The sequence below is a fragment of the Podarcis bocagei genome, assembly GCF_964188305.1.
Source record: "Podarcis bocagei genome assembly, chromosome: 5".
Taxonomy (NCBI): domain Eukaryota; kingdom Metazoa; phylum Chordata; class Lepidosauria; order Squamata; family Lacertidae; genus Podarcis; species Podarcis bocagei.
This window is the reverse complement of record NC_138129.1, coordinates 6,020,075-6,045,025: the sequence shown is the minus strand read 5'-3', so window position 1 is coordinate 6,045,025 and position 24,951 is coordinate 6,020,075. Positions and strand designations below refer to the sequence as shown.

The 24,951-nt window shown below is 48.3% G+C and overlaps 1 protein-coding gene across 2 annotated transcripts; it reads right to left on the bottom strand.

Moving 5' to 3' along the window:
• Positions 1-22: 22 nt before the first annotated feature.
• On the bottom strand, positions 23-24,173 carry STK35 (serine/threonine kinase 35). 2 transcript variants are annotated; one of them, XR_014008599.1, is made up of 4 exons: positions 23,702-24,173; positions 17,182-17,931; positions 4,549-5,813; positions 23-4,487 (listed from the first exon to the last, which is right to left on the bottom strand). XR_014008599.1 is itself a non-coding variant. In XM_081196544.1 (3 exons), exons 1-2 carry the CDS (start codon positions 24,156-24,158, stop codon positions 17,219-17,221), a joined length of 1,170 nt encoding a protein of 389 aa, XP_081052670.1. In that variant the 5' UTR covers positions 24,159-24,173; the 3' UTR covers positions 23-5,813; positions 17,182-17,218. The 2 variants fall into 2 exon arrangements, 1 of the variants encoding a protein (XP_081052670.1); XM_081196544.1 differs by having other exon boundaries at positions 23-5,813.
• Between the last annotated feature and the right edge of the window lie 778 nt (positions 24,174-24,951).

The following is a 24,951-nucleotide window of genomic DNA, read 5'->3' as shown; positions in this document are numbered from 1 at the left end:
ACAAAGACAAAGACACTTCATCTCAAAACTGGGTATGGCTTTTCAACCCCATCCTCTACGTTTATTCACACAAACGTTTCTTTAATTTACAAAACTGCTGCCATTCATACACAATCAGGGTTTCCACAGTGTTCAAGAAACTTAAATACAAGGTCGCACACCAACCCAAGTAAACCAAATAGCTTTAAAAAAACAACAACCAACAACATATAAAGTTGTTCACACACACACACACACGCACACAGGTCCTAGGTTACCAGCTTCTGTGCAAAGAAAAATGAGAAATTGCAAAATTGGAAACTGTGTTTTGGAGTCTGGGTTTAAGCCTTTCCCTTGTGTGTGCAGGTTTTCCAGGTTTAAGAAGACACCATGTCCAGTCAAGTTTAAGGTGGGCCAAACTCGCAACTGGACCAAACGGAATAAAAAGGGGAGAGAGAAAGAGATGAGGTTGGAGGCAGGGGAAGGGAAGGCTGGACTACGGCCAGTTCAGACCAAGGTGGGCTACTTTGTTGTGTCATTTCAGACTGCAAGTGTGTGTGGATGTGTTTTGGGGTGGTGGTGGTGGTTAATAATGGGGTGCTCCTCCAGCCCTCTGCTCAGAAAACTTGGTGTAGGGCAGAGAGGTGGCTAGATCTTCTTGTCCATGACATGCCAGTTTCCTATGTGGTGTTTTTTTTAAAAAGAAAACAAGTGACTTCCATATACGAGACCTCACCTACACTCTTAAACGGTACAGCTAAACGCAGAGTGACCACCTGAGCGAGAAGCTGTGACTTTGATGCATGCATCCCGCTTTCTCCTTGGCTTCCTTGCAACTAGGAAAGCTCTACAGCAGAGAAACACACCCAAGCAAGGAGGGGTGAGGTGGCTTTTCCATCTTGCCGATCAAGCACTGGCGTCCCATGACTTGAAAACGCCTGGCAGAAAAGCAACCCCGATAGTAGCTCTGGGCAGCTTTCCGCAACAGACACTTCATTCCAGTCAGTGGAAAGCTGCTGCTTGCGTTGGGATGTCCGGATAGAGACTCATGCCGAGGAAACGGTCCACCGCTGAGTGGACACATGGCACCGGGCACCCAGAACGCAGCTTCCAGGGTAATTGGTCACCCACCCTCAGTTAGGTTCCTTGGACTCAAGTAAATAGGAAAGCGTTTCTCAAACTTTGGTCTCTGGCTGTTGTTGGGACTACAACTCTCATCACCCCTAGTTAGCAGGACCAGTGGTCAGGGATGATGGGATTTGTAGTCCAACAACAGCCGGAGACCCAAAGTTTGAGAAACACTGAGATTGGGGAAACGACAGACGGTGACATATGTCACAAGAGGGAGGTCCAACAGCCTCCGTCCCAAGCCAATGGTGGATGGTAGAGGTCTACTTCGGAGAGCGGGGATTTAAGTCCCTCATTGTGCTTCTGCCCTTCCACATACAACCTCTGATAGAAGGGGTGCAAGTCTGTTTAAATGGAAGAGCAATCCTGTCTCTTAGGTGCGTTTGCTTCAGAGATGTGTTTTTGTTGAAAGGAGAAGCCAGGTGCAGCCCAGGTAAAAAATACCCCTTGGCTTAAACTGTAAGCTGTGCTAGAGTGAAACCCAGCAAGGTTAAATCCGGACTAGACAAATGCATATACGGAGAGAGGGGGGGAAAGACAAGGAATTCTCAGAGACTGCGTTCTCTCTCCCACCAGGAGTGGGGGATGTTTATTGCTCTACTCTGACAGTGTTTGGAGATGTCTGAGTGGGATCCTGAGGGAACCAAAGCATCAGGGGAAAAGGAAGACAATTGCCACCCATTATTAGCACCTCAATCCTGAAAACAGCAGCAGAAGGAGGAGGAGAAAGAGAAAGAGGGGCCCCTTAAGTATACTGATTCCCCTTGACCTCTGCCATGGAAGAAAAACAAGGTTCAGGGAGATACTGGAGGAGTAGCAAAGGGATCAACGTTGCCAGGAGAACAGCCACGTTAGCTTAAGAGAAACTGGTGGGTTTCCTGCGGCATTTAATTCTCAAGGAGCAGCACTGGAAGCATGGAAGCGCCAGGGGCATCAAATATCACTGGCCAATCTTCCCTAAGGATTGTCATCCAACCAAACCACGAAAGGCTGGTGAGGACCATCACGGCCTGCTTGCCCAGGGGCTTCACGCAGGAGCATGACATGAGCAGCACAGGAGGAGACTTTTTGATGGGATAGTGCCATTATAGCCCAAAATTTCATGCCCTGGTTCTATCAATGGTGCTGTCCCTGAAAAGGACGTCCAAAATAGCCTGCAAGGAGGTGGCAGTCCTAAGTCTCAGGAGTGCTGCAACAAACTGCTCATCAGTAGCCCCTGGGACAGTTGTACCCTGTGGTGAGGTTAGGAGTCACCCTGTCCTCATCCTCCATCCCAACTTCACAGTGGCCCACTCTGGTACAGAAGGTGACAGCACCCACTGTGTGCTTGCAAAAGAGATTACTAAAACAAGCAATGCTGCTAATTTTGTGGCTGGGTCGGCTATGCCTGCAACACACAAGGAGGAGTCAAAGGAAAGGGAGGTGGTGGTTGTAGTGGTCAGGGACTTTGGAAGCCAGTTGTGAAATTCACCCCTCAGGCCGTCTGCTGTCGCTTGCCGCACCCATACAAGACAATGTCTGGCAGGTCTGAGCCCACACTGCCAGCTTCGAACGACATGGATGTAAACAGTTTTAATGTAAAGTCATACACACAACGCATGAAAGTGGTGTCAGTCAAACCCCTCCAAAACAACTGTGACGTGGACCTCCAGTTATATTTCACATTCCCCAGGAATAAGCTAGTAATCCCCATGCCAAATTCATCCAAGCTGAAGGATTCTTGCCACCCATCCCTATAGGAGTGAAGTTGGGAGACAAAACACCAGGCTACAGTATGGGACCCCAAGGATCGATGTATTCACACAAACAACCATAAACGGGACAGCATCCAGAAATGGGGGCAGCTCATCGGGCAGGTGGTCACCTCAAGAGAAACTTGCATGTGTGCCTGCTCTTTCAAAGAAGGAACGCTGCTCTCATTCACATGCCATCTTGCAGATCTCCCACCCTGCCCATAAAAGTTTGTTGCAGATTCACAAGGACAATGCAAAAACATTTAAGGTCTTTCCAAAGAGATTTAGCTGTATTCCGTGGGCAACCGAACGAAGCTGCCCCAGAGAATAAGAGGGAAGAGACGACATTTTGGGGGCAACAATGAAATACAAGTGAGAGGGGGAAACTCCTTCCTTGGCCCAGTGCTGCCTCCTTCAAGCCCCACACCCCTCCAAATAAAGGCACTATGGTCAAGCTACCACCACAAAACCACAAGCATTTACTGCAGCGTGAGCACGAGAGGGGCATGTGTGCCTGAAGTCCCAGAAGCAGCGAGGATGAACTGGGCTACGGGTTGGCATTTGCTTGTAGAGCTTATCCCAGGGTCTCGGTCATGCACCCGCTCCTGTGGGTTCCTCCCTGCCTCTCACCTCAAAGGGGCAGGAGTGAGAAGCAAGGACTAATCTACTCCGACAAAGACTGCTACACACAGATGCTCTGGAGAAGAGGAAGGGAAACCGCCTATCTTGCTAGCATTCAGAAATATGAAAGGGTTAAGCCTCAGGCTCTCACTGATCTCTTGGTTTCAAAATTTGCCAGCTAGCCGAGTTGCAAACTCAAAGCAACCCTTGGTGAACCCTCTCGACAGACTTTCTCCTCATCAACACATCTTGCTGTTCTGGCCATGAGCACGGTTGTGTGGAACAGCAACAGAGGACGAATTGCTGAGCAAAAGAATGCTGTTATGAGACTCTGGCTGTTCTATGGTTGACTCACCTACTTCAAGCTGCTTTGTTCTAACTGGTTGAAATATATTCCTGGTTAGGAGGAGCAAGACCTGTGCATCACCTGGAGCCTTCTAGTTCAGCATCAAGGAAACTGGTGGCTTCCAGGTATTGTTGGCTAGATTAGCCCCAAGTGGCATGGCCAGTGGTCAGGGATGATAGGAACTGCAAAAACTTCTGGCGGGCCAAAGGTTGCTCAGTCCTGTTCTGGGCCAGCCAAGGTGAATCATTTTCACTTTAAGGGAATCACTGAAGGGTCAAGAGACAGAGACAGACAGACACAGAGGTTGTGGCTTAGATCAAGAGCAAAAAGCCTATAGCCTACACCGAGATATCTTGACAGCTAATTAAATGAGGGTTTTTCTGAGTAGTGTGCAAAGGAAGTTCAACACAAATTGATCCCCAGCGTTAGGAAATCCAGTTGAGACCAGGACTTGCAAATGGTAGGCCTTGAAATAAGCAGGCAGGCCTTCTCAGCCACAAATAACCATCCAGGGAAGAATCTGGTTGTGGCTGCCCACATCCCAGAAAGAGGGGGATGCAAAGAGCAAGACAGTAGGCAGAGCAGAGACTTCTTTCATGGCCTTCCAAGAGCCGCAGAATAAACAGCACAGCATCCCCTCCAGAGTCTCACCAATCCTGGCCACGGCCACAGCCACCAGCCTCAGTAGTAGTGTGGAGGTATGCGGGCAACCCAGCAAGTGGACTGCCAACAAGTGTTAACCGAATTGCGCTGGCTTGGCAAAGCCGCTCCCTTCACTTCCAGCGCCTGGAACAAACAGCCTCATCCCCATAGTAGTAGCACCATTGCCAATCAAGACCGACGGAAGAAGAGATGGACAGGATTAGAAACTCCCTCTGCGGCAGCTGGTAAGTTTAGTGTAAAGACCCGCTCATCGCTGGAAGAGATCAGCTAAAGAACAATTGCTGGAATGCCAGCTAGGAAATGGGATATTTGGAAGAGTTAAGAGTGTTTCAAACCAGAGGACTGCAGGAGAGGGAGGGTATTAAGTGTGAGTTTGAGTGGGTTTATGTATAAGTATTTGCTAGCACAAACAAGCCCCAAGGACAAGCTGGGCTATGCTTAATACACACTCTCTTTACACCAAGGCAGTTCTGGGCAAGATCTACCAAGCCAAAGTAGCCAAAATGAGCCCAAAGTTAAGGGATCAGTTTGATGTGTCCAGGCTCTCACAGTCATTTAAGTAGCCGAGCAAGCCACCAAACCCATTGGTGGACTTTTCAAGGGCAGAAAAAACACCTGCCCATGTGTGGGCTCTCTTCACCCCCCCCCAAATACTACTATGTTCTCGACCTGTGAAATTTGGCATGCAAAACTGCAGGTGTTTCTCAGGCACCACACTGCCTGTAGTCCTGTGGCCACATAAAAAAAGGAAAGAGAGTTTATTCTTGTAATCATGACTTCTTATTGCCAAGTTCCACTGGTGAAGAACACTTTTAGGAAAGGGAGAAGGAGAAAGGTTTATCCCAGCTTGCTTTTTGTTCCCCAAATCAGCAGCAACCTCTAGAGTCGACAACTTGTGTTCAGCTCTAGGTCTCCCAACATCCCTTCTGAATCTCTTCCAGCTAAAAACAAACACTAAGAAAAACAGATCTTGGACCCAGAGTTCTGGTGTTTAGCAGCAGTAGAAAAAACTGTTTTGCATATCCCAACCCCGTATTTTGTTTAGGTAAAAAAGGAATTCTCCAGAAGTATGTGCACAGATTTAGTTGGTCAGCAAAGCTGAGTGAGCAGAAGGGAGGGGAAGGGGAAAGGGAACAAGGGGAGAGGAAGGGGGGAACATAAATTTGATAAACTTTTAAGAGTCTCAATAATGAAATGGGTTACAACAGCTCCTGCTCCTCTTAGGTGTCTCATGTGACTTTTAAGAAGAATCTCGATGCTTAACGTCGCCAGAGAGCCCGGTGATCGGCCTGGAGCCTCCTCAGTTTTCCTCTATGCATGTAAGTCGTGGAGATTGTAGGTCCCTGGTAAGAAATCAAGAAAGAGAAAAGAAAATGAATTATGACAACTCTGGTCAAACAAATACTGGTTACATTTGCTGGCCTCCAAACCTTTTGCATTCCTTTGGCCACAAACAACCAGCCTTGGCGGAGAAGAATGGGCATACCAAGCCCATCGATTTTATGATTCATTTCATCATATGTACACACTGCCTCACTGTAAAAACATACCCTCAAAGCAGTTTACAAAAAAGATAAAACATGGAAATTATCAACGAGAAAAATTAGCAACAATAATTTAAGCCTATCCAAAAGTTAAAATAACAATAGATTAAAAACAGGTTTAAACACGCATCAACTTTCTAGATATCTGGGTAGGCTTGTTTAAACAATTTTTGGGGGTCTTATCTCCTTCCTCAAGGAATACAGTCTCCCAGTTAGATGCCAGCAGCAACTGTGGATGTTCAGAAGAAACCAATGGGGCACTTGCACCTCTAACAAGGCAGGGATGTCCTTGACTTTTGTTCAGAGATTCCACCTGCCCCTTAAGAAGATCTTTTAAAATTAAAATATACGCAAACCGCCTTTTAGCCCTAAAGCAAGGGCCCCAAAGGCAGTGCACAAAAGACTAAAACCAAATTTAAACAATGAACCAGATTAAGATTGGACCTCCCTAGCCCACCCTCGCCCACAGTCCCCTTGACCCAGCTTCTGCCTCTGTGGAGCAAAGCCACAGTCCTGTTTGCTAAAGCAAGAGAAGGCAGCTGGGCAATGGTCCCAGTGAAACAGCAAAGAGATCCCCCCAGGACCTTGGAGATTAAAGGGACAAGCTTCTGGCCGAGTGTATCAGCATTCTACCAGTGTCACCAGACTCATTTGCAAAGCTGGCTGAGTGTTTTGCTCTGCAGTTTATCCTGTAACTTCTCCGCTGCGGCTCTCCGAGGTCTGTGCGTAATTATAGTGTTTCATCGAAGTTGTAATGGTGGTGGTGGAGGCGGCAGCATTTCTCTCCCCTGAGTGCCGAAAGCAAGCATTTGTAGATTTCCCGGCCAAACACCAGCTCCTTTACACTGCAGATGGTGGAGGGGAAGCTGGCTGACTGCTGCAATGCACTGCAGAAGTTCCGAGCACTTGCTTCATCCAAAGGCTAAATCAAGAGTCTTTATATAGTTGCTATATGTACTGTCCTCCACACAATGAAACCGTCTGCACCGTTCCAGCTCACCTCCACCTTAAATGGCAGGAGATGCAAGCTGCGTCAACACCGCTGTCACTTGGCTATTACATGATGCTTTTACATGCTCAGTTCAAGAGCTACAGTCCCCCAACTAACTGCTAATTTTGGCCTCTTCCAGTGCACACACAGTGTTTCAGTTCTGGTTTCATCTGCTCAAGCATCTTGTGGCCTGGGCTTACGGGCAGCTGCACTACCTCGGCCTTGATCTCCTCTCCCCTGTGAATTGCATTTTCTTTCCCATTTTGTGTCATCATATTTTTGGGTAAAAATCTTATTACACAGTCACTTCTAAACAGAGGCACCGAAAGAGGCTGGGACCAGCAGAGGAATCATAATGTCAAACTGGACCACACAACATTCATGCAATTTGTAGTTTTTTGAAAGTAAGCAGGTATGTCCCAAAGTTCACCAGGATCAGGACTGCAGCAGGGGCAGGAAGGGTTAAAGCACCTATCTCCATCTAGATAGCACAAGTTTATCCCCAGCAAAATATCCCCAGCCAGAACTGGTGTGTTGTAAAAGTGAAGGAGAGTTTTTTCCAATGCAAAGCTCACTCTTAAAGTAACATCATGATTTCATCAGTCCCTTTACAGGGCTATTGTAGGGGTTGCTAGAAGGTATTTTCAGTCTTCTGTACACAAAGCCCTTTATAAATGCTAAATATAACATGAATGACATCACATCTAAGTCACTTAGCCCTTAGCTCCCAATGGTGAGAATTAACTGATGAGCATGGTCAGATTTTCTGTTTAACAGCCCTGCAGCTTAATAGTTCTAAAAGCCACAGGGCTTCCAGGTGTTGCTTTCTGTACTGAATTAGCAGAACAAGACAAGCTTTGCCGCCGCTGCACAGACCTCAAGTTAGCCTGGCTGGGAGCGTAAAGAGGCATTAAGCCAATTAGGCAACCTGCCTCAGACCGCGCTGACAAAATGCACCTGGGAATAAGGTTTAGGCTAGTTTTTGCTTCAGCATCCAAACTCAGGAACCAAGTTTCTTGTGACAAACCCTCCAGTGGAAAGCCCAATTAGTTGGAGGAAGCTGCAAGCAGAAAATAATGGTTAAAGGGTGTGTGATAATTGGCAATGCATTTTCCCAGGCTCTAATTTTCTTGTTGGATTTGGCAAAGGTGCTTCATAAACGGAGCTTAGATACAGTTAAAATTGGCCCCTTAAGAGAGGAGGGTTCAGGTGAGGCTGCTGCAATTAGAGCAACGTTTAAACAGACAGGGCAACCTATTTGACAAAATCAGCTGAAGCAGAAAGGCAGGTAAATTTCAGCTTAAGATGCTGCCTGACCTATCAGACCCTGTGGAATGCACTGTCATTTCGAAAGCTCTGATTCTGACGTATCGTTTGAGGGTTTCTACGTACATGACTGTGCACTTGGTGTCACTGCAAATGTATCTCACTCCTGCAAACATCATAGGCCCCCTTACAAAAACTAAAGTTTTGACTCTTCCTAATCCTATTCATCTCTTTCGTCACCTCAGATCTTTGCCAGAAATTCCGAATTTTATGGAACTCCAAATACTGAAATAATCCAAAACTGGTATGTTTGCTGTATTCCACACACACACACACAGACTATGCTTATAAATCAGTGGGCCGGGGAGAAAAACACCCCATTACCTAAATTCCATCAATATGTTTGTGTGTGGACCCACAGCCCCTCAATGGTCTACCTGAACCCTTGCAATTCGCAGGAGTGAACAGGACAACCATCAAGTTAGATCATGGCAATAAGTCTTATGTAAGCCTTTGCAAGATTAATGGTTCTGATCTTGCCAATGGAAGGAAAAGGCTTAGTCACTAGCCCTGACCCTGTGAGAAGGAAGGCCACACCAAGGATCAGTCCTGCCTAATATACAAGTGGGTACAGGTGACAGGCAGACACTCCTGTGTGTCCAAAAACACTTTTTGCAGAGCGAACAGAGGGCAGCAGTCTAGGTGAATTCAAACACCACCAGCAAGAGCAAAGGCATTACAGAGCAGTAGCTCTGGCGAATGCAAAGCTTTGAGATCTTTGTTTCCCCCACTTCAGCTTGAGATGGGGGAAAGAACCCTACTGCAGATACAGCGGTACCTCAGGATGCGAATGGGATCCGTTCCGGAGCCCCATTCGCATCCGGAAGCCAACGCAACCCACGACTGCGCGTCTGCACGTGTCGCGATTCACCACTTCTGCGCATGACGTCATTTTGAGCATCTGCGCATGTGTGAGTGGCGAAACCCGGAAGTAACTTGCTCTGTTACTTCCGGGTCGCTGCAGAGCGCAACCCGAAAAGGCTTAACCTGAAGCGACTTCAACCTGAGATATGACTGTACAGAGAGGCGTTTTAGTCCAGAGATCTCCATCTTCTGCTGGTTGGGCACAACAGTTCTTGCCTTCAGTTCTGAAATCATTCACTTGCGATTTAGCAGGAGCTCATGTGAACAAGCAAGCCTCCATTTCTGTCATGGTTAGGACAGCCTCCCCATTTTACATTAACAAGGAATTGTAGGGTGTGTTCCAACCACTCCTCCTTGCTGCCTGTTCCAGTTCACTGTGAATCTCTGAGGAATTGTGCTGCAGGGATAAGACCGGGGTGGGGAGTGTTTACATTATTTACTTATCCCAGGACAAGCATGAGAGACAAGCATGCCCTGACTGAGCCAAAGGTTGGTGACTTTCAGCTCACATCAACCCCTGAACGCAAATGAATCATGTGAGAGGAAGGGCCTATGACTCAATAATTAAGGACAAGACCAATATGCAATTAAAGTCCCAGGTTCAAATCCAGACATCTTCAATGAAAAATATTTCAGGAAGTAGGGCAGGTAATGGACATGTACCTACTGTCAAACCTCACACACACAAGGAAGAATGAATGGGCTAATGCAGTGTTCCCCAACCTTGGGCCTCCAGCTGTTTTTGGACTACAATTCCCATCATCCTTGACCACTGGTCTTGCTAGCAAGGGATGATGGGAGTTGTAGTCCAAAAACAGCTGGAGGCCCAAGGTTGGGGAATACTGGGCTAATGGACTGAATAGTTTGGTATAAGGCAGCTCCATAGGCTTGTGGCCCAGGCTAAGTGATTATGTTAAGAGCACTGCAACAAGCAAACTCCAGCGCCTGAAGAAATCTGGCCTCAGCTACCATAGCTCAGTGGGAGAGCATTGGCCTTGCAAGCAGAAGATTGCTGGTTCGATCTCCTGCCTCTCCAGGAAGGATTGGGAGAAACTCCTGCCTGAAATCCTGACAGTCAGTGTAGACAAAACTGAGCTATCAGTGGTCTGACTCACTATAAGTCAGCTGCCTGCATCTCTGTTCTCCAAGGTATTCAGTCAGGATGAGAAGTCAGCAGCACCAATGAAAGCAGTGGGAAATCAGTGCCCATCAAAGAACACGACACCCATTTCTAAGAGCACATGGCTGGCGCTATGCTCAGAAGCGAGCAAGGGGGATATGCAGAGTGGCACGTCCCTGCCCCTTACATAACAGGGCAGCCTCTTCTTCGCTGCAGCTGCGCTTTGCATGGAGGCGCTACCAGCTCTGGCCCAGGGTGGGTGGAAGAGGCAGCTGGGCCTTAGAATAAACAGCCACAGGGCAGGTCTGTGCCCTCGCAGTGCTTATTACGTTTGCATTTTACCATTCTGAAGCGATGTGCAGGAGGGATTTCCCCCGAGGGCACAGCCTGGTTACACAACTCAGCAGCAGCATCATGTTAGCAGAGCACGAGTGACTGCAGATGGCAAAACACAGGCTGCCCAAAAGGGGGGGGGGGAGAGAAGAGAGAGGAGGGAAAGCAGAAAGGATCTTGGATGCCTGTACCCTCACCCCTCTCAAACCCCCATGAGCAAGAAAAAAAGAAGAACTAATCCACATCAGATCAAACACCTACCCAGCCAACCTGATGTCTCTAGATGCCCACAAAATAGGACATGGGGACAATAGCTTCTCCTACTGTTCGCAGTGGGACGCGGGTGGTGCTGTGGGTTAAACCACAGAGCCTAGGATTTGCCGATCAGAAGGTCGGCGGTTTGAATCCCCGTGATGGGGTGAGCTCCCGTTGCACGGTCCCTGCTCCTGCCAACCTAGCAGTTTGAAAGCACCTCAAAGTGCAAGTAGATAAACAGGTACCGCTCCGGCAGGAAGGTAAACAGCGTTTCCGCGTGCTGCTCGTTTGCCAGAAGCGGCTTAGTCATGCTGGCCACATGACCTGGAAGCTGTACGCCGGCTCCCTCGGCCAATAAAGCAAGATGAGCGCCACAACCCCAGAGTTGGTCACGACTGGACCTAATGGTCAGGGGTCCCTTTACTGTTCCCAATGCCTGGTACTCATCATTTTGGAGGTGGTATACAACCATCATGGCTGGCAGCTATTGACAGCCTTATTCTCCAGGAATCAGCACAATTGCCTTTAGAAGCCACCTAACCCTTTGTTACATCTTGCAATATGGTTTAATATCATGCTGTGGAGAAGTACTTCCTTTTGCCCGTTTCCCAAAAAACTTCAAAAGGTTAGTGAGACAGATCTTTCTCTTTGCAAGCAGAGGAAACTGCCTTATACTGAATCAAGATCATGGGTTTATGTAGCTCTGTGGTTCCCAAACATTTGGGGGCCAACCCCCTCCTTCCATAAACTCAACCCATGCCCTCTACCCTGTAAAAAGATTAAGAATAGCAGTTTGCACAACCCATTAAAGAAGATACTAGTACATTAAAATTGAAAACAGTAACAATTAATTGCACATTTATTCAAAATCCAATTAAAACTATTTAGGTTAATTAAGTGAACAAAACTGATAGCCAGTGATTCCTGCTTTTTAATGCCTGATAGTCATTTACACCTCCATTACCCTGCTAAGTTATGCTGCCCCTCCCCAGGGGGCAGTACCACAGTTTGGGAACTGCCAATCTAACTCAACAGTGTCTACACTGACTGGCAGTGGCTCTCCAGGGTTGCAGGCAGGTTTCTTATCCGGAAATGTTGCAGATTTCATCTGGGACCTTTTGCATGCAAACAGTGCGCTGTATCATTGGGCTATGGAAAAGCCCATAAAGTCTTGTTAGCTATTCCTTGCCAAAACCTATTCTTCTATATGCAATATTTTTATCCTTAAGAATGCTTTCTACCAATTTAGGCAGAACAGACATTAACTGGCCTGCAAGTTCCTTGATCCCTGTCAAGCCCATTGGATTCACTTATGCCCCTATTATTCTACCAGTTTCAGATATGGCTGGAATTGCATCAGAGACTACCTTATGGATCCAAACTTGAGACAAATTTTAACATGTGCTTATCCATGGAGGTTGAAGGAGTGAAATTCTTTTATGTTCATTTCTTAGAAAACTTGGAGAAGGTTGCTTAAGAAGAGGATGTTAGGAACTTAAAAGATATAGTTCCCACATCAAGCATGGTCTCACAGTGGTATTGAGGGCTCCCTTCTCCCCATTGGGCATAATCTCAGATGTATGCAATGTCTCCTAAGGAGATGTGGCAATAGATTGGGGCACAGGATGCATTTTGGCTACATCCACCATCTGGAGAGTACTTTCTTCCTGAAATTTAAAGCCTGCATCAAATATAGGACTGGATAAAGGAAGGTGTGCAGAAGCATGCTGGGCTACATAATGCTGTTTACTTTGAATGGCAATTCCACCCACTTTCTCCGCACGTTTTATAAATGATGTTAGGATCATGTGAAAGAGCTTTCAAACAATCGCGTTGTGACTTGGACAAATTGTCCTTAATTTTGGGACCCTTCTTTTCTAATTTTTCCAAATCTCATAATACCAGTTGGTGAAATAAAGTAAATCATTATTTACTCCAGCTAATACGAATCCATCCATTTTTTTATTTCACCAATTTCACCTGTGAACAAAGGGGGGTGGAATTGTCATTCAAAATAAACAGCAATATGTAGCCATTCGAAATAAGATGGGTTTATGAAACAATTTTATATTCTCCCACCACGCTGACGAAGATCTACGAAACAGCAGTCAATATCTGGAATCTGTTCAGTGTTGGACATTATATTTGCTGAATACACTAAGCTCCACAGCTTGTCTTTCATCGTACAAAGTCTGGTACCTCGCTTCATTTAAAGATTTTCAGAGACTTTGAGACTAAGTTTTTATTTTGAACTTGTTATTGTTTGAAGGAATTCTATAAAGATTGTCTATTACGTATGTATATGGTCATCGTGTTGCCTAAACAGTGTTGACAGTTCAGCACAGACAGAACTGGGCCAAATTATAGGCCACAGCCCTGACACCAAACCTGGCCAACCCATGGAAAAGTTGTGCACAAGTTTTATTTTAGAACAGTAACCGTTCAACAAGGATTTTTAAGAAGCTAAACAGGCACCACTAGGCAACACCCCACACAACATTCTTATCTAAGCTCATTCCGGACTGGTGAGCGGAAAGAACAGCACATCACTTTTTATGTAACTTCTGGAATGTACGCTGGAGGGCAAGACAGCCCCGACAGCTGAAGGAAATTGGAAGGCAAAGGCTGCCAAGAGCACCTTTCACATAATCTTCCTGGGTAGGAATGAATGAGGTCGCTTTCAGCACAGAGAGAGGATGCACCTGAAGACAGATTCATTCTTAGGAAGCCAATTCAATGGTTTGGGCTTGAGTGAGGGAGGCCTGCACAACTTGCGATGCAGCAAGCCAAACGCAGCCCATGAGTCACTTATGGTGGTCTGTTAGGTCCCTAAAAATCCCTTGTTTTGGGGATCGCCAAACAGAAGGTTGTTTGGACCCTTTACGGCTGGTGGGCTGAATTTAGGGTGATGAACCGCTAGCTGTGCAAGCCTGCCCTGGGCAGGGAGAGCTCCCACCATGCCTCACCTTTCTCTGTCCTTCAGGTTATCTAAAGTCTCACTGCTACTTACTAAGTAGTCATCTTTTCATGCTATACTTGCTTTAAAGATCACATTGACTTGCATTTTGCAGTCCAGTTAAAGATTGGCTTCTGCCAATCTACTGTAATAAAATGGAGAAGAAATGGCCTGCCAAGACAAATTTATCACTTCACTTGCTGCAGCATTCAACTACTGTTGCAGCATTCTGATCGCCTACTGAAATTAACAACCATTTTCCATAATTTCAGCCAAGTTCTCTGCACATCCTTGGTAACAGATTGTTTGTATATGGCTTTGAAAATGGTTCAAGGGTCCTCCCATTCCTGAAATGTGAAAGTGTTTTGCAAGCGGTGCTTGGAAGGGAAACAAGATTCCTGTTTCTGCTGTGTTTTCAATACAGGAGCACGTGGCAGGATTCGGAGAATCAAAAGCATGGTCACCGAGCCCTGCTGACTGGAGCTGACTGGTTGCTGGCACCTACTCTGGAGGAGGCTTCCGCCTTCCTGCTGCAAATACGTGAGAGGGACACAGCTATAAGTACTGTGCGTGCACTGTGCAAAAAGAGCAGGACGGCCCTCGCTCAGCCCTGCGAAGGTGAAGCGAAACAAGGACAACTGCATTCCTTACTGGTGAAGCCAAAAGAGAAGGGAGCCTCTATAAGGAAGCTAATGAGGGACTCTCCAGAAGCAGTTGCATCATGGGTAATTTGTACTGAGGGAAGGTTGGGAACATTGGTTCTGGGTGAAGAAACTAAGGAGAATGGAAGACTTTTAGGGAAGCTTTTAATGTTTAATAGGCTATTGTATTTTAATATTCTGTTGGAAGCCGCCCAGAGTGGCTGGGGAAACCCAGCCAGATGGGCGGGGTATAAATAATAAATTATTATTATATTAGTTCTGCTCTTAGAAATGCCCAATTCAGTAATTCAAAACTGCGGCTAATGAATGGATGCCTCAACTAGACAAGCTTTCAGCTGTTTTTCTTTATTGCCCGTATATTCATATTCAGAAGCTACTGCCCCTTTTCTGCAGTGAACCTGAACATGGGATAGAAGGTGTAAATCACAGAGCTAATAATGGCCATTAACACTCGCCCCTGCTGGGAACAGCTGCATGTCACAAGAGACCTACAGGATCAGACCAAAGGTCCATCTAGTCCAGAATCAAATTTCCCGCAGCAGCTAACTTAGATGTCTTCTGTACCTGTCCCCAGCACACACTATTCAGAGGGATACACTGCCTCTGAACATGGCAGTTCTAAAACCTAGCCATCATTCTGAAGCGGAGATAAAAAACAAAGTTTGGCAAAATTCCCCAAGCCATTACAGTGGCACCCCGCAAGACGAATGCCTCGCAAGACGAATGCCTCGCAAGACGAAAGAGTTTTCCGTTTTTTGAGTTGTTCCGCAAGACGAATTTCCCTATGGGCTTGCTTTGCAAGACGAAACGTCTTGCGAGTTTGTTTCCTTTTTCTTAAAGCCGCTAAGCCGTTAATAGCCGTGCTTCGGAAGACGAAAAAAACGCAAGACGAAGAGACTCGTGGAACGGATTAATTTTGTCTTGCGAGGCACCACTGTACTTAAGGACCCAGAGCATCACAGGACCACTAACCCAACAAGCAAGGGCTCACAGCTGCAGTCACCAGATTGCCATTGGCAGGTGCAAAGGGCATCTTTTAACCTGGCAATTGCAGCATAATTGCCCCAAGTCTGCAGAAGAATGGGGTTCTCTGCCTAATAGTCTGCAGAGATGCTTGGAAAGCACTGAGACTTTCTCACAGCTCTTGGTGTGTTGCTGTGACTCTGCAAAACAGGGCTGACCCTTCCCCTCCATTCTTCATCACCTCAGCTCAGAGCTGGAGAGGGAAGGAGCAACTTCCCTTACTCCACTTTCCCCGAGCCTAAAGCACTGGGTGATGTCAAACCAGACTCTGACATTTCCTCTGCTGCTTGTTGCAAGCACAAATCTTTGCTGGCTACCGAAGGCAACTAGTGTCTTGAGGGTCCAACACATACTTGTTTCAGAACACAAAGGGGTTCCTCTGCTGCTTCACATCACCAGTATGAAAATAGCTGAGAGCAGGCCCACCACCTCAAATGAGAGGAAGGAGCCACTGAAGTTATTGACCCAGGAGTGACACTGCATTCACAATTTTAGGGTGAAAGGTATCTGCAAGGAATGGAGCGCACCAATATTTCTTAAAAAAGGCAGCGCACTGCTCTCATAGAAGCAATCAATTATGCTGCCTTTAGGGCTGCAATGTTTAACCAATTAGAGCACTGGTTAAATGTGTTTATCTATTAAACACACTCCTGATTAACTGAGCATTTAAAAAAAGGTTTTGACATGGCTATAAAAACTGCAGGTGGCAGTTGGAAGTGGCTTTCTCCCTTTTCTTGAACACATGACGAATGCCTCTTTCAAGGTGATGTCTGCTATTATTTCAAAAACAATGCTTTTTACCTGTATGCAAATTCATACAAATACTTGCCTTTGTATACAGGGTTCATGGTATCCTTGTAACAACAAGGATCTGATTTTTAGTGGTTCAGCATCTTGCTCCTTAGGGATGCGGGTGGTGCTGTGGGTTAAACCACAGAGCCTAGGACTTGCCGATCAGAAGGTCGGCGGTTCGAATCCCCGCGACGGGATGAGCTCCCGTTGCTCGGTCCCTGCTCCTGCTAACCTAGCAGTTCAAAAGCACCTCAAAGTGCAAGTAGATAAATAGGCACCGCTCCGGCGGGAAGGTAAATGGCGTTTCCGTGCATTGCTCTGGTTTGCCAGAAGCGGCTTAGTCATGCTGGCCACATGACCTGGAAGCTGGACGCCGGCTCCCTCGGCCAATAAAGCGAGATGAGCACCGCAACCCCAGAGTCAGCCACGACTGGACCTAATGGTCAGGGGTGCCTTTACCTTTTATCTTGCCCCTTAATCTCATTCACTGCACACAACCTCATCTTATTCAGGTAGAAAGGAAGGGAGCAGACACGCACAAACTGCTCTTGCACCATTTGAACAGCATTAGAGAGCAAAGCTGTAGGTTATGTTTTATTATCATTTATTATTTCTTGAATTTATAAACCACCCTATACCTGGAGTTCTCAGGGTGGTTCACACCAACAATCTTTTCAAAGGTCGTTACAGGGAAAAACCAAGGTAAACCAGGTGGAAATGCTATCAAAGGAAGAAATTCTTAGGCAGCTGAATGTCTCTATAGCCCCAAGCAGCTTAACAGACAGAAAATGGCTTCATTGCCCCACTCAGTTGTGCAGAGAAGAGAGAAACTGCAGAGGACTTACCCCAGTTTTCAAAGCACACCAACACTTTGACCTGAGTTTAAGCAGCACATGTAACCTGGTCCATCCTGGATTCAAGCTCAAAGGCATCGGGTCGGTCCTGCGGGTTAGCAGCCAACATGTCTTTCAAGAGCTGCTTGATCCCCTCGGACATGGAAGTCCTGCGTTTCTGGGGGATGTGCAACTCCATCTTTGGGTTTTCTAGCAGCGCCTCCCCGACGGGCACAATCTCAGTCCCCTGCTTGATGTAGGTCCCCAGCAGCTCCTTCTTGGTCTCGGCATCGATGAAGGTTATCCTCTCGATCATTGCCCAGATGATGATGCCCAGGGCAAAGATGTCCGCCTTGGCAGTGTAGTGCCCCTCCCAGACCTCAGGAGCCATGTAGAAGTCTGAGCCGCAAGCCGAAGACAGCCAGTATTTGTTCACATTCACATTTTTGTTATCGTTCCCCCCGTCCTTGCCTCGAGCAGTCAAGCCGGCGCACACCTTGCTGAGCCCAAAGTCTGCCACCTTGAGGACAGGAGCGCCCGACTGCTCCGTGATGAGGATGTTGTCCGGCTTCAGGTCTCTGTGCACAATGTGGTTCTTGTGAAGGAAGGCAATGGCGCTCGTCAGCTGCAACATGAAACTCTTGTTGGTGGCCGGGTCCGGCCTGCGGGAAAGGATGTACTGGTTCAGGTCTCCCCCTTCGCAGTACTCCATGACGAACCAGAGATAACAAGGTTCTTCAGCATAGCCCAGGATCCTCTCACCTTGCCGGGGGAAGAGAAAGGAGAAGGAGAAGGGTTACTGCATGAGCAAGACGGGGAGACTACAAAGATAAATCGGAACCTGGGAAAGGAGTGTGCAATTGAACAGCACATCTTCCTAGCACTGTCCCAGAGGTCTATTCTACACAAAACTAAACCAATTTATTTTGTGAAAACTGGATGTGCAGTAGTGAATCCATCACTGGAGGCCATGCCAACAGGTCAGGACATGGCCTGGCTCTTTGATGAACATAGATGAACAGAAATGCTTTCAGAAATCTCTCTATTAAAGATCAACACACTTTTGACTTCTGTGCAACATTTCAGATCTCACAGGAACAGACCTCCAGCAATATTCTGAGATCCCCTGGGCAATATTTTAATACACTTTCTCCCATGCTGACTAGCAGCTATCTCCTAGGCACCCTCTTCCAAGGCCTCTAGCCACAAAAGCACCACAAAAATGGCTGCCGGGGTGTGTTTCATTGCAAACAGTGACTTGGAGCCATCTGACTGAATTGGCTGCTTGAATGGGAAGGCAGGTAGTCCTCACCAGCACGCAGCCCATCAGCAGATGGAATTTATTAAATCCAGGAGACAAGTTATTGCTCAATCAAGCTAATCTGGTTTCGCTTTTGAAACGAAAAGCATTTGATACCATATTACAAAGGCTATGCCCTGTGTGCATTTTCCTGTGGTGTGTGTATGTTTTTGTGGGGTGAGTGCTGCACACTGTGAGGGTGGATGTACCTTAGCCAGAAGGAGAGAGGGATGGTGCTCCTGTTTCTGTGGTTATGGTTGGAGGGGAAGGGTCCAAATGTTTGTGGACCATACCTTTTTTCAATCCTCCATCCACTGTACAGGTATTCTGTTGCCAGGCTACTGAATCATTTCCTTGGAAACATATTAAAAGTCTAAGTATGCCACTATGTTTTTGTTATTCTGAGATGCTATTCTTTCATCTGATATTACAGCCTCTTAGTTCCATTACAGTGGTACCTTGTGTTACGGACAGGATCCGTTCCGGAGGCCCGTCCATAACATGAAAAGCCCACAACTTGAAGCACTGTTTCTGTGCAGGCGCGATTTAGCGCTTCTGCGCATGTGGCAAAACCTGGAAGTAACCCATTCCAGTACTTCTGGGTTGCCGTGGGACGCAAGACGAAAACACACAACCTGAAGCGGACGTAACATGAGGTATGACTGTATTACATATATGTTTATATGTTGGGAAACCACTTAAGACAGTACTAAGTGATATATAAATATATGAAATAATAACACTCCTGCATGTAAGCTTTGAATTGCTTTTCCTTTTCCTACTGAAATGTCTTTTGGGCTCTCGCGCATCTTGTCGCTCCACCTTGCAGCAAGCCAAGGGCCTTGGGAAGTGGGCAAGATAGCAAAACAGACCTTCCAAAGGGAAGAAGCCAAGTATGACCAAACAGAACCAGAGATAAGTTGCTCCCCAGGTCTTTGATAACAGCCTCCATAATAGTGAGGAGCACAGGCTATTTGCATAAACAAGTCTGTTCCCATGACTACTGCTATGGTAATTGAAGGCTATATCACCACTTGGCTATCCTGCCCTGTCAACAGCAAGTAGGAAAAACTTTAGAAAGAAAAAAAATATACATGAAAAAGGGTGTGGGCTACAGGCCTCTAGAAGGATTTGATTGTATACAGGGGGAGCGGGCGGAAAAAGAGAGTATTCTTTCCTGTTATAAGCTGGAGGTGAACAAGAGGATGAGAGGGAAGGCAGTGAGAAAATGGAAACTGAAGAGACTGTGGCTGCACTCAGAAAATAAAAACCAGAAGGTCTTATGGGGGTCACTCCATTCACTAAATTACAAGCCACGCAATTTCATAGCCAGTAATGGGCCATGAGGAATAAGCATCCTTTGCAATTAACAGCCACACGGTATAAACAGCCACACACAGAAACTGCAACCCCTATGCACACTTACCTGAAAGAAAGCCTAGCTGAACACAATTAGAATTACTTTCAAGTCAATGTGCGTAGGATTGGACTGTGAAATCCCTCATTTGAAGTTTTCATCCCCATAAAGTTTTTGATCTGAGTTTCTGCTGAAATGAGGCTGCATTTTAATGTTGTACTGTACTTTAATCTTGTTTTTAAGTTGTATTTTAATCAGTTGTTTTTATACCTGGTGTTAGCCACCCTGAGCCCAGTCTTGGCTGGGGAGGGCGGGGGATTAATAAAAACTATTATTATTATCATTATTATTATTATTGATGATAAGATGCCTAGTGCACATTAGCAGAAAGTCAATTAATCAAAACCAGCTAAACGGCTATGGGAAAAACACCCCTCTCCCATATTAATTAGACACACTGGAAAGTTAGTGATCACCTTCTCTTTCCAATGTTGAGTGACCCCCCTCCCATGTTGTGCTGACGAGGCAACAGTGAGTGACTAGCCGTGAGTTCGAGGCAATAAAGCAAGAAACTCAAAAGGTTGCCAACGCACAGCAAATGGATGCTGCACGTTTTTCTGTGGTGCCCATTTGGGCATTTTGTGAGCTCCCGCATGGCACGCAGCTGAGCAGGCTCTGTGGCACGCCAGCCGACACGTGAAGGGGCTTGGCTTAGCTATAATAAGCCAACTGACAGTATGCCTTGCAAAGAGCACACAGTCCAGCACAAGCTCAGACTGGGTGATGCTGCTGGGTCCAAGGCTGCACATTGCCTACACACATGCTCTACACACATGCGCTCTCTTCTCCCCATCCCCCCACCCTCACCGCTCTCCACACGCGGTAGATTTACTTGGGTCTAAGGAATGCCCTTTATTAAAAGACGCAGGCTACGCTAAATGTAGAGAAATAATAAAAGAAAATCTGTGGCAACCTTCTGCTAAAGAATTGTCCCACAGAAAGCTCAGTTGCTGTTTGCTCTCTTTCCCTCCTTATTAGGCACCTCACCCCCCAAGAGGATCATCCTCACCACCTGAGCCTTCAGCGTAATTGTGGTGCCTGCTATTCCAAAGGGCATGGCGACAGTGACTCCTGACGGAATATGAGGTTGACTAGTGTGGAGGTGGATCACTAGGGACAGGAATACAGACCAAGGTGGTGGTGTTGGGAGTTGGGTATGAGGAAAGAAATAAAGCTATTTCCAGGAGGTCTCTGCTCATCCCAAAGGAAATGAACTACTATCAGAGGAGAGATGAGGGACAAGGAGATAGGTGCACATGTGTAGAGGTTAGATATATGCATTAAGATGACTCTTTCACACACACTAGACTGGCCTGAACAAAGTTGGAAAATATTTACAGATGGGCTGCAAGCTAATTGCTTGTTCCAGAGATCATCTTTAGGAGCTCTTTATTGCACTGACTGAAGCCACCATGAGATGCGGCTTCAACTTATGAAGTCAGGAAGGCAAAAAGGGGGAACAGAAAAGACAACAACTGCAAAGAACCATCAAAGACACACACACACACACACACACACACACACAAACTGTTAAGCAAACTTTCTGAGGATTTTTTTTATAAAAAAGCACTTCAGGGGCTGGTATTTTGTAAGCATTCACTCATCTTTGCAGGGCCTACATACTCAGTGCTCTCTCTCAGGAAGGTCTCTGTACATGATTCAGGTCTCTGTACATGATTCAGTCAGCTTGGATTTGGAGAAGGGACCTAAGAGGACCACATGCAAATTTCCTATACAGTAGTACCTCAGGTTAAGTATTTAATTCGTTTCGGAGGTCCGTACTTAACCTGAAACTGTTCTTAACCTGAAGCACCACTTTAGCTAATGGGGCTTCCTGCTGCTGCTGCGCCGCAGGAGCACGATTTCTGTTCTCTTCCTGAAGCAAAGTTCTTGACCTGAAGCACTATTTCTGGGTTAGCGGAGTCTGTAACCTGAAGCGTATGTAACCTGAGGTACCGCTGTACTCAGGGAATAGGCACAGCTCAGTGGTAAGAACATAAGAAAAGCCAGTGGTCAATTTAGTCTAGCATACTGTTCTCACAGCAGCCAGCGCACTACTGGAGGTAGAACTTAGCCACACTGTCTGTGTCCCACTGAGGATGTGACCATCTTTCCCCACGACTCTTTGCGCTATACTTCCATAACCAAAGGAGTCCAGCAGGGCTGGCCCAATAAAAGGGGTGATGCAAGATCTACACCAGGAAGTGTGTGTGTGTATTACATTGAGACCTGTTACCCCGGTGGATCCTGCCACCCAAGGCAGTCATCTCACAGATGGTCTGGCCCTGGGGTCCAGTATATTGTAGGATGTGTAAGCAAGGTGCTTAGCACCCCCTTCTCATACTCGTTTTAAAATTGTGTACCTATTACATATAAAGATCCATTCATGGGCCCCAATACTTTGGTGTATGCACACACCAGGCATCTACAGCGGACGCTCGGGTTGCGAACATGATCCGTGCAGGATGCACGTTCGCAACCTGCAGTGTTCACAACCCGCATCTGCGCACGCATGGGTTGCGAGTCAGCGCTTCTGCGCATAGCGTGATTTAGTGCTCCTGTGCATGTGCAACCGCCCAAACCCGGAAGTAACCCGTTCCTGTACTTCTGGGTTTCGGTGGTCCGCAACCTGAAAAAACGCAACCTGAAGCGGCTGTAACCTGAGGTATTACTGTATAGGGAACATTGCATAGGGGTTTTCCCGTCCCTCCCCCAACATCTCCACAAGGCCCAATACCTTGAAGTGTATGCATATACAGTCATACCTCGGGTTGAAGTCGCTTCAGGTTAAGCCTTTTCGGGTTGCGCTCTGCGGCGACCCGGAAGTAATGGAGCGCATTGCCTCCGGGTTTCGCCGCTTGCGCAGACACTCAAAATGACATCATGTGCATGCGTGGAAGCAGAGAATCACGACCGGCGCATGCGAGTTGCGTTCGCTTCAGGATGCGAACAGGGCTCCGGAACGGATCCCGTTCGCATCCAGAGGTACCACTGTACAGAAGTTTCATGTGCCACGCAACCGCTATTTACGCACCTTTTTGCTTCTGCTACGAATACAAAGGGCAGTTTGCAGGACCCATCCCTTGAATGTAGCCACACAAGATTACTCCACATAAGGCACCCTAGGAAAGATTCCCCTCACATACACACCTCAGTTTAGTGAGGGGAAGTTTAGTAGCTCAACCTGGGGAGAAAAAACTCCCCCCTTTCCATAGAGTCTTGCCCTGAACCAAACATCCAGTACCCCTCCTTTCACCAGATCCCTTAACATAAGAAGAGGCTGGCTGTTGGGATCAGGCCTTTCAAGGCGGAAGGGGCACCTGTCCTCTGCCCTCACCCCCCCCAGAAGAAAACTCGCAAGCAGGAAGTAGGCATTCCCAGGCACCCAACACATGGGCAGCATTAGGCCCCGTGCATTAAGCGCCCCAGTTTAAGGCACAAGCGACTTGCAAACTACTCCGGGGATCATTTCCCCAGAGCAGCATGCGGATCCAAGAAGCAAAACAAACTGAAAGTGGAGGGAAGGGGACGCGCGGACCCGCTGTAGCGTGCACGCGCGTGTGCTGGGCCTGTACAGAGCAGCCGCAGCAGCCTCCTTACCTTTGCACAGGATCCTCGCCCAGCACACCCCCTCCCCCCCCCCGAGGAGCGCCAGCAAAGGCGGGAGGGGGGACTCTCTCGGGGTGGGCCCCTTACTCCCGAGGTGGGGCATTTCCTCCCGAGGTATGCAGGGCGAGGGCTGGGGGGTTACCCTCCATGGGTGGCCCCCCTCCCCCCGGGGTGGTATATGGCGCCCCTCCCCCCCCGCGGCCTACCTTTGAGGGAGGTCTCGACGAGGCGGAGGTAGAGGGCGCTCTGCTTGTTGCCGTGGCTCATGCGCTGCCCGAGGCCGTCTCTCTGCAGGACGCACTCCTCGAAGCGCACCACGTTGGGGTGCCGGCGGCGGAGGCTGGTCAGGGCCCAGAACTCGGCCAGCGCCAGCTCCACGTTCTCGGGCGCGTCGCAGCGGATGCGCTTGACGGCCAGGCGGGCCCCGCTGCGGCCCGACACGGCCTCGTACACCACGCCGTAGGCGCCGCGCCCGATCTCGGCCACCAGGCGGTAGCGCGGCGGGGAAGCCGCCGCCTGGCTCGGGCCGCCTCCCACCTCCATGGCGGCGGCAGCGGCGGCGGCTCCCTCCTTCAGCAGCGGCGGCGCGGCCCGCTCGCGCCTCAAGCGCCGCTCCGGCAGCCTTTGTGTCCCTCGGCGGCCGCCGTCGCCGCCCGTTTCCATGGCAGCGCCGCGGCGGGGCCTAGCTGGTGGGGCCGCCGCCGTCGTCGTGGCCGCGGCCGGGGGAGCCCCCTCTTCATCCCGCCCGCCCGGCTGCTCCGGGACGGGGCTCGGCCGCTCCTTGGGCTCGCCGCCGCCGCCGCCTCGGACGCGCTTCTTCCGGGCCGCCTCAGGAACTGCGGAAGGGAGAGGAGGGGGGAGGGCGGCGTCGGGTGCGAGGCGAAGGGGGGGGGAGAGAGAAACACACAGAAGGGCGGCTGGTCAGTGAGGAGAGAAGCGCGTCGGGGGATGGGAGAAGCGAAAGGTCGGAGGGGAGAAAGCGCGCCCTGCCTGCCCCTTTAAAAAGCGCGCAGCCAATCGCCGCTCGCGGCAGCCAGGTGGAAGTCGGGGCGGGGGGGGGGGGGAGAGAAGCGGGCCGTACCATCTTCCTCCTCGAAAGGGGGAGGGGCACAGAGCAACCCCTTCTCAAAATCCGACCGAGAGCCGCCCTTCTCCCAAGCGCGGATGGTTTTCGCGGGAGGAACGTTAAATAATAACGCGCGTAATAAACCCTTTCCCTCGCCGTAGCGCGAGGTGAGCCGAGAGCACCCGTCGTTAAACCCCCCTCCCCCTTCGGAATAGCTCGCTCCCTTCTTGGACTGTCAACATTTCATTCATAGCTTCAGGGAGGCGGACGAGTCCATTCTGCAGCTTGGGATGGGGAACGGGAGATCAGCCCATTCAGATGCTCCATTGTATTGTTTTCCCTACTCCCTTCCTTGACAACTTTTGCAACCCTGGATTTTTTTTTTTTGGG

Bases quoted from the DNA above. Each gene is read 5' to 3' on its own strand.
- STK35 (XM_081196544.1), bottom strand. From the start codon at position 24,158: ATGGAAACGGGCGGCGACGGCGGCCGCCGAGGGACACAAAGGCTGCCG. The intron at 17,932-23,701 runs GTAGGCCGCGGG...TCCCCCGGCAAG, and splicing joins CGTCGAGACCTCCCTCAAAG to GTGAGAGGATCCTGGGCTAT.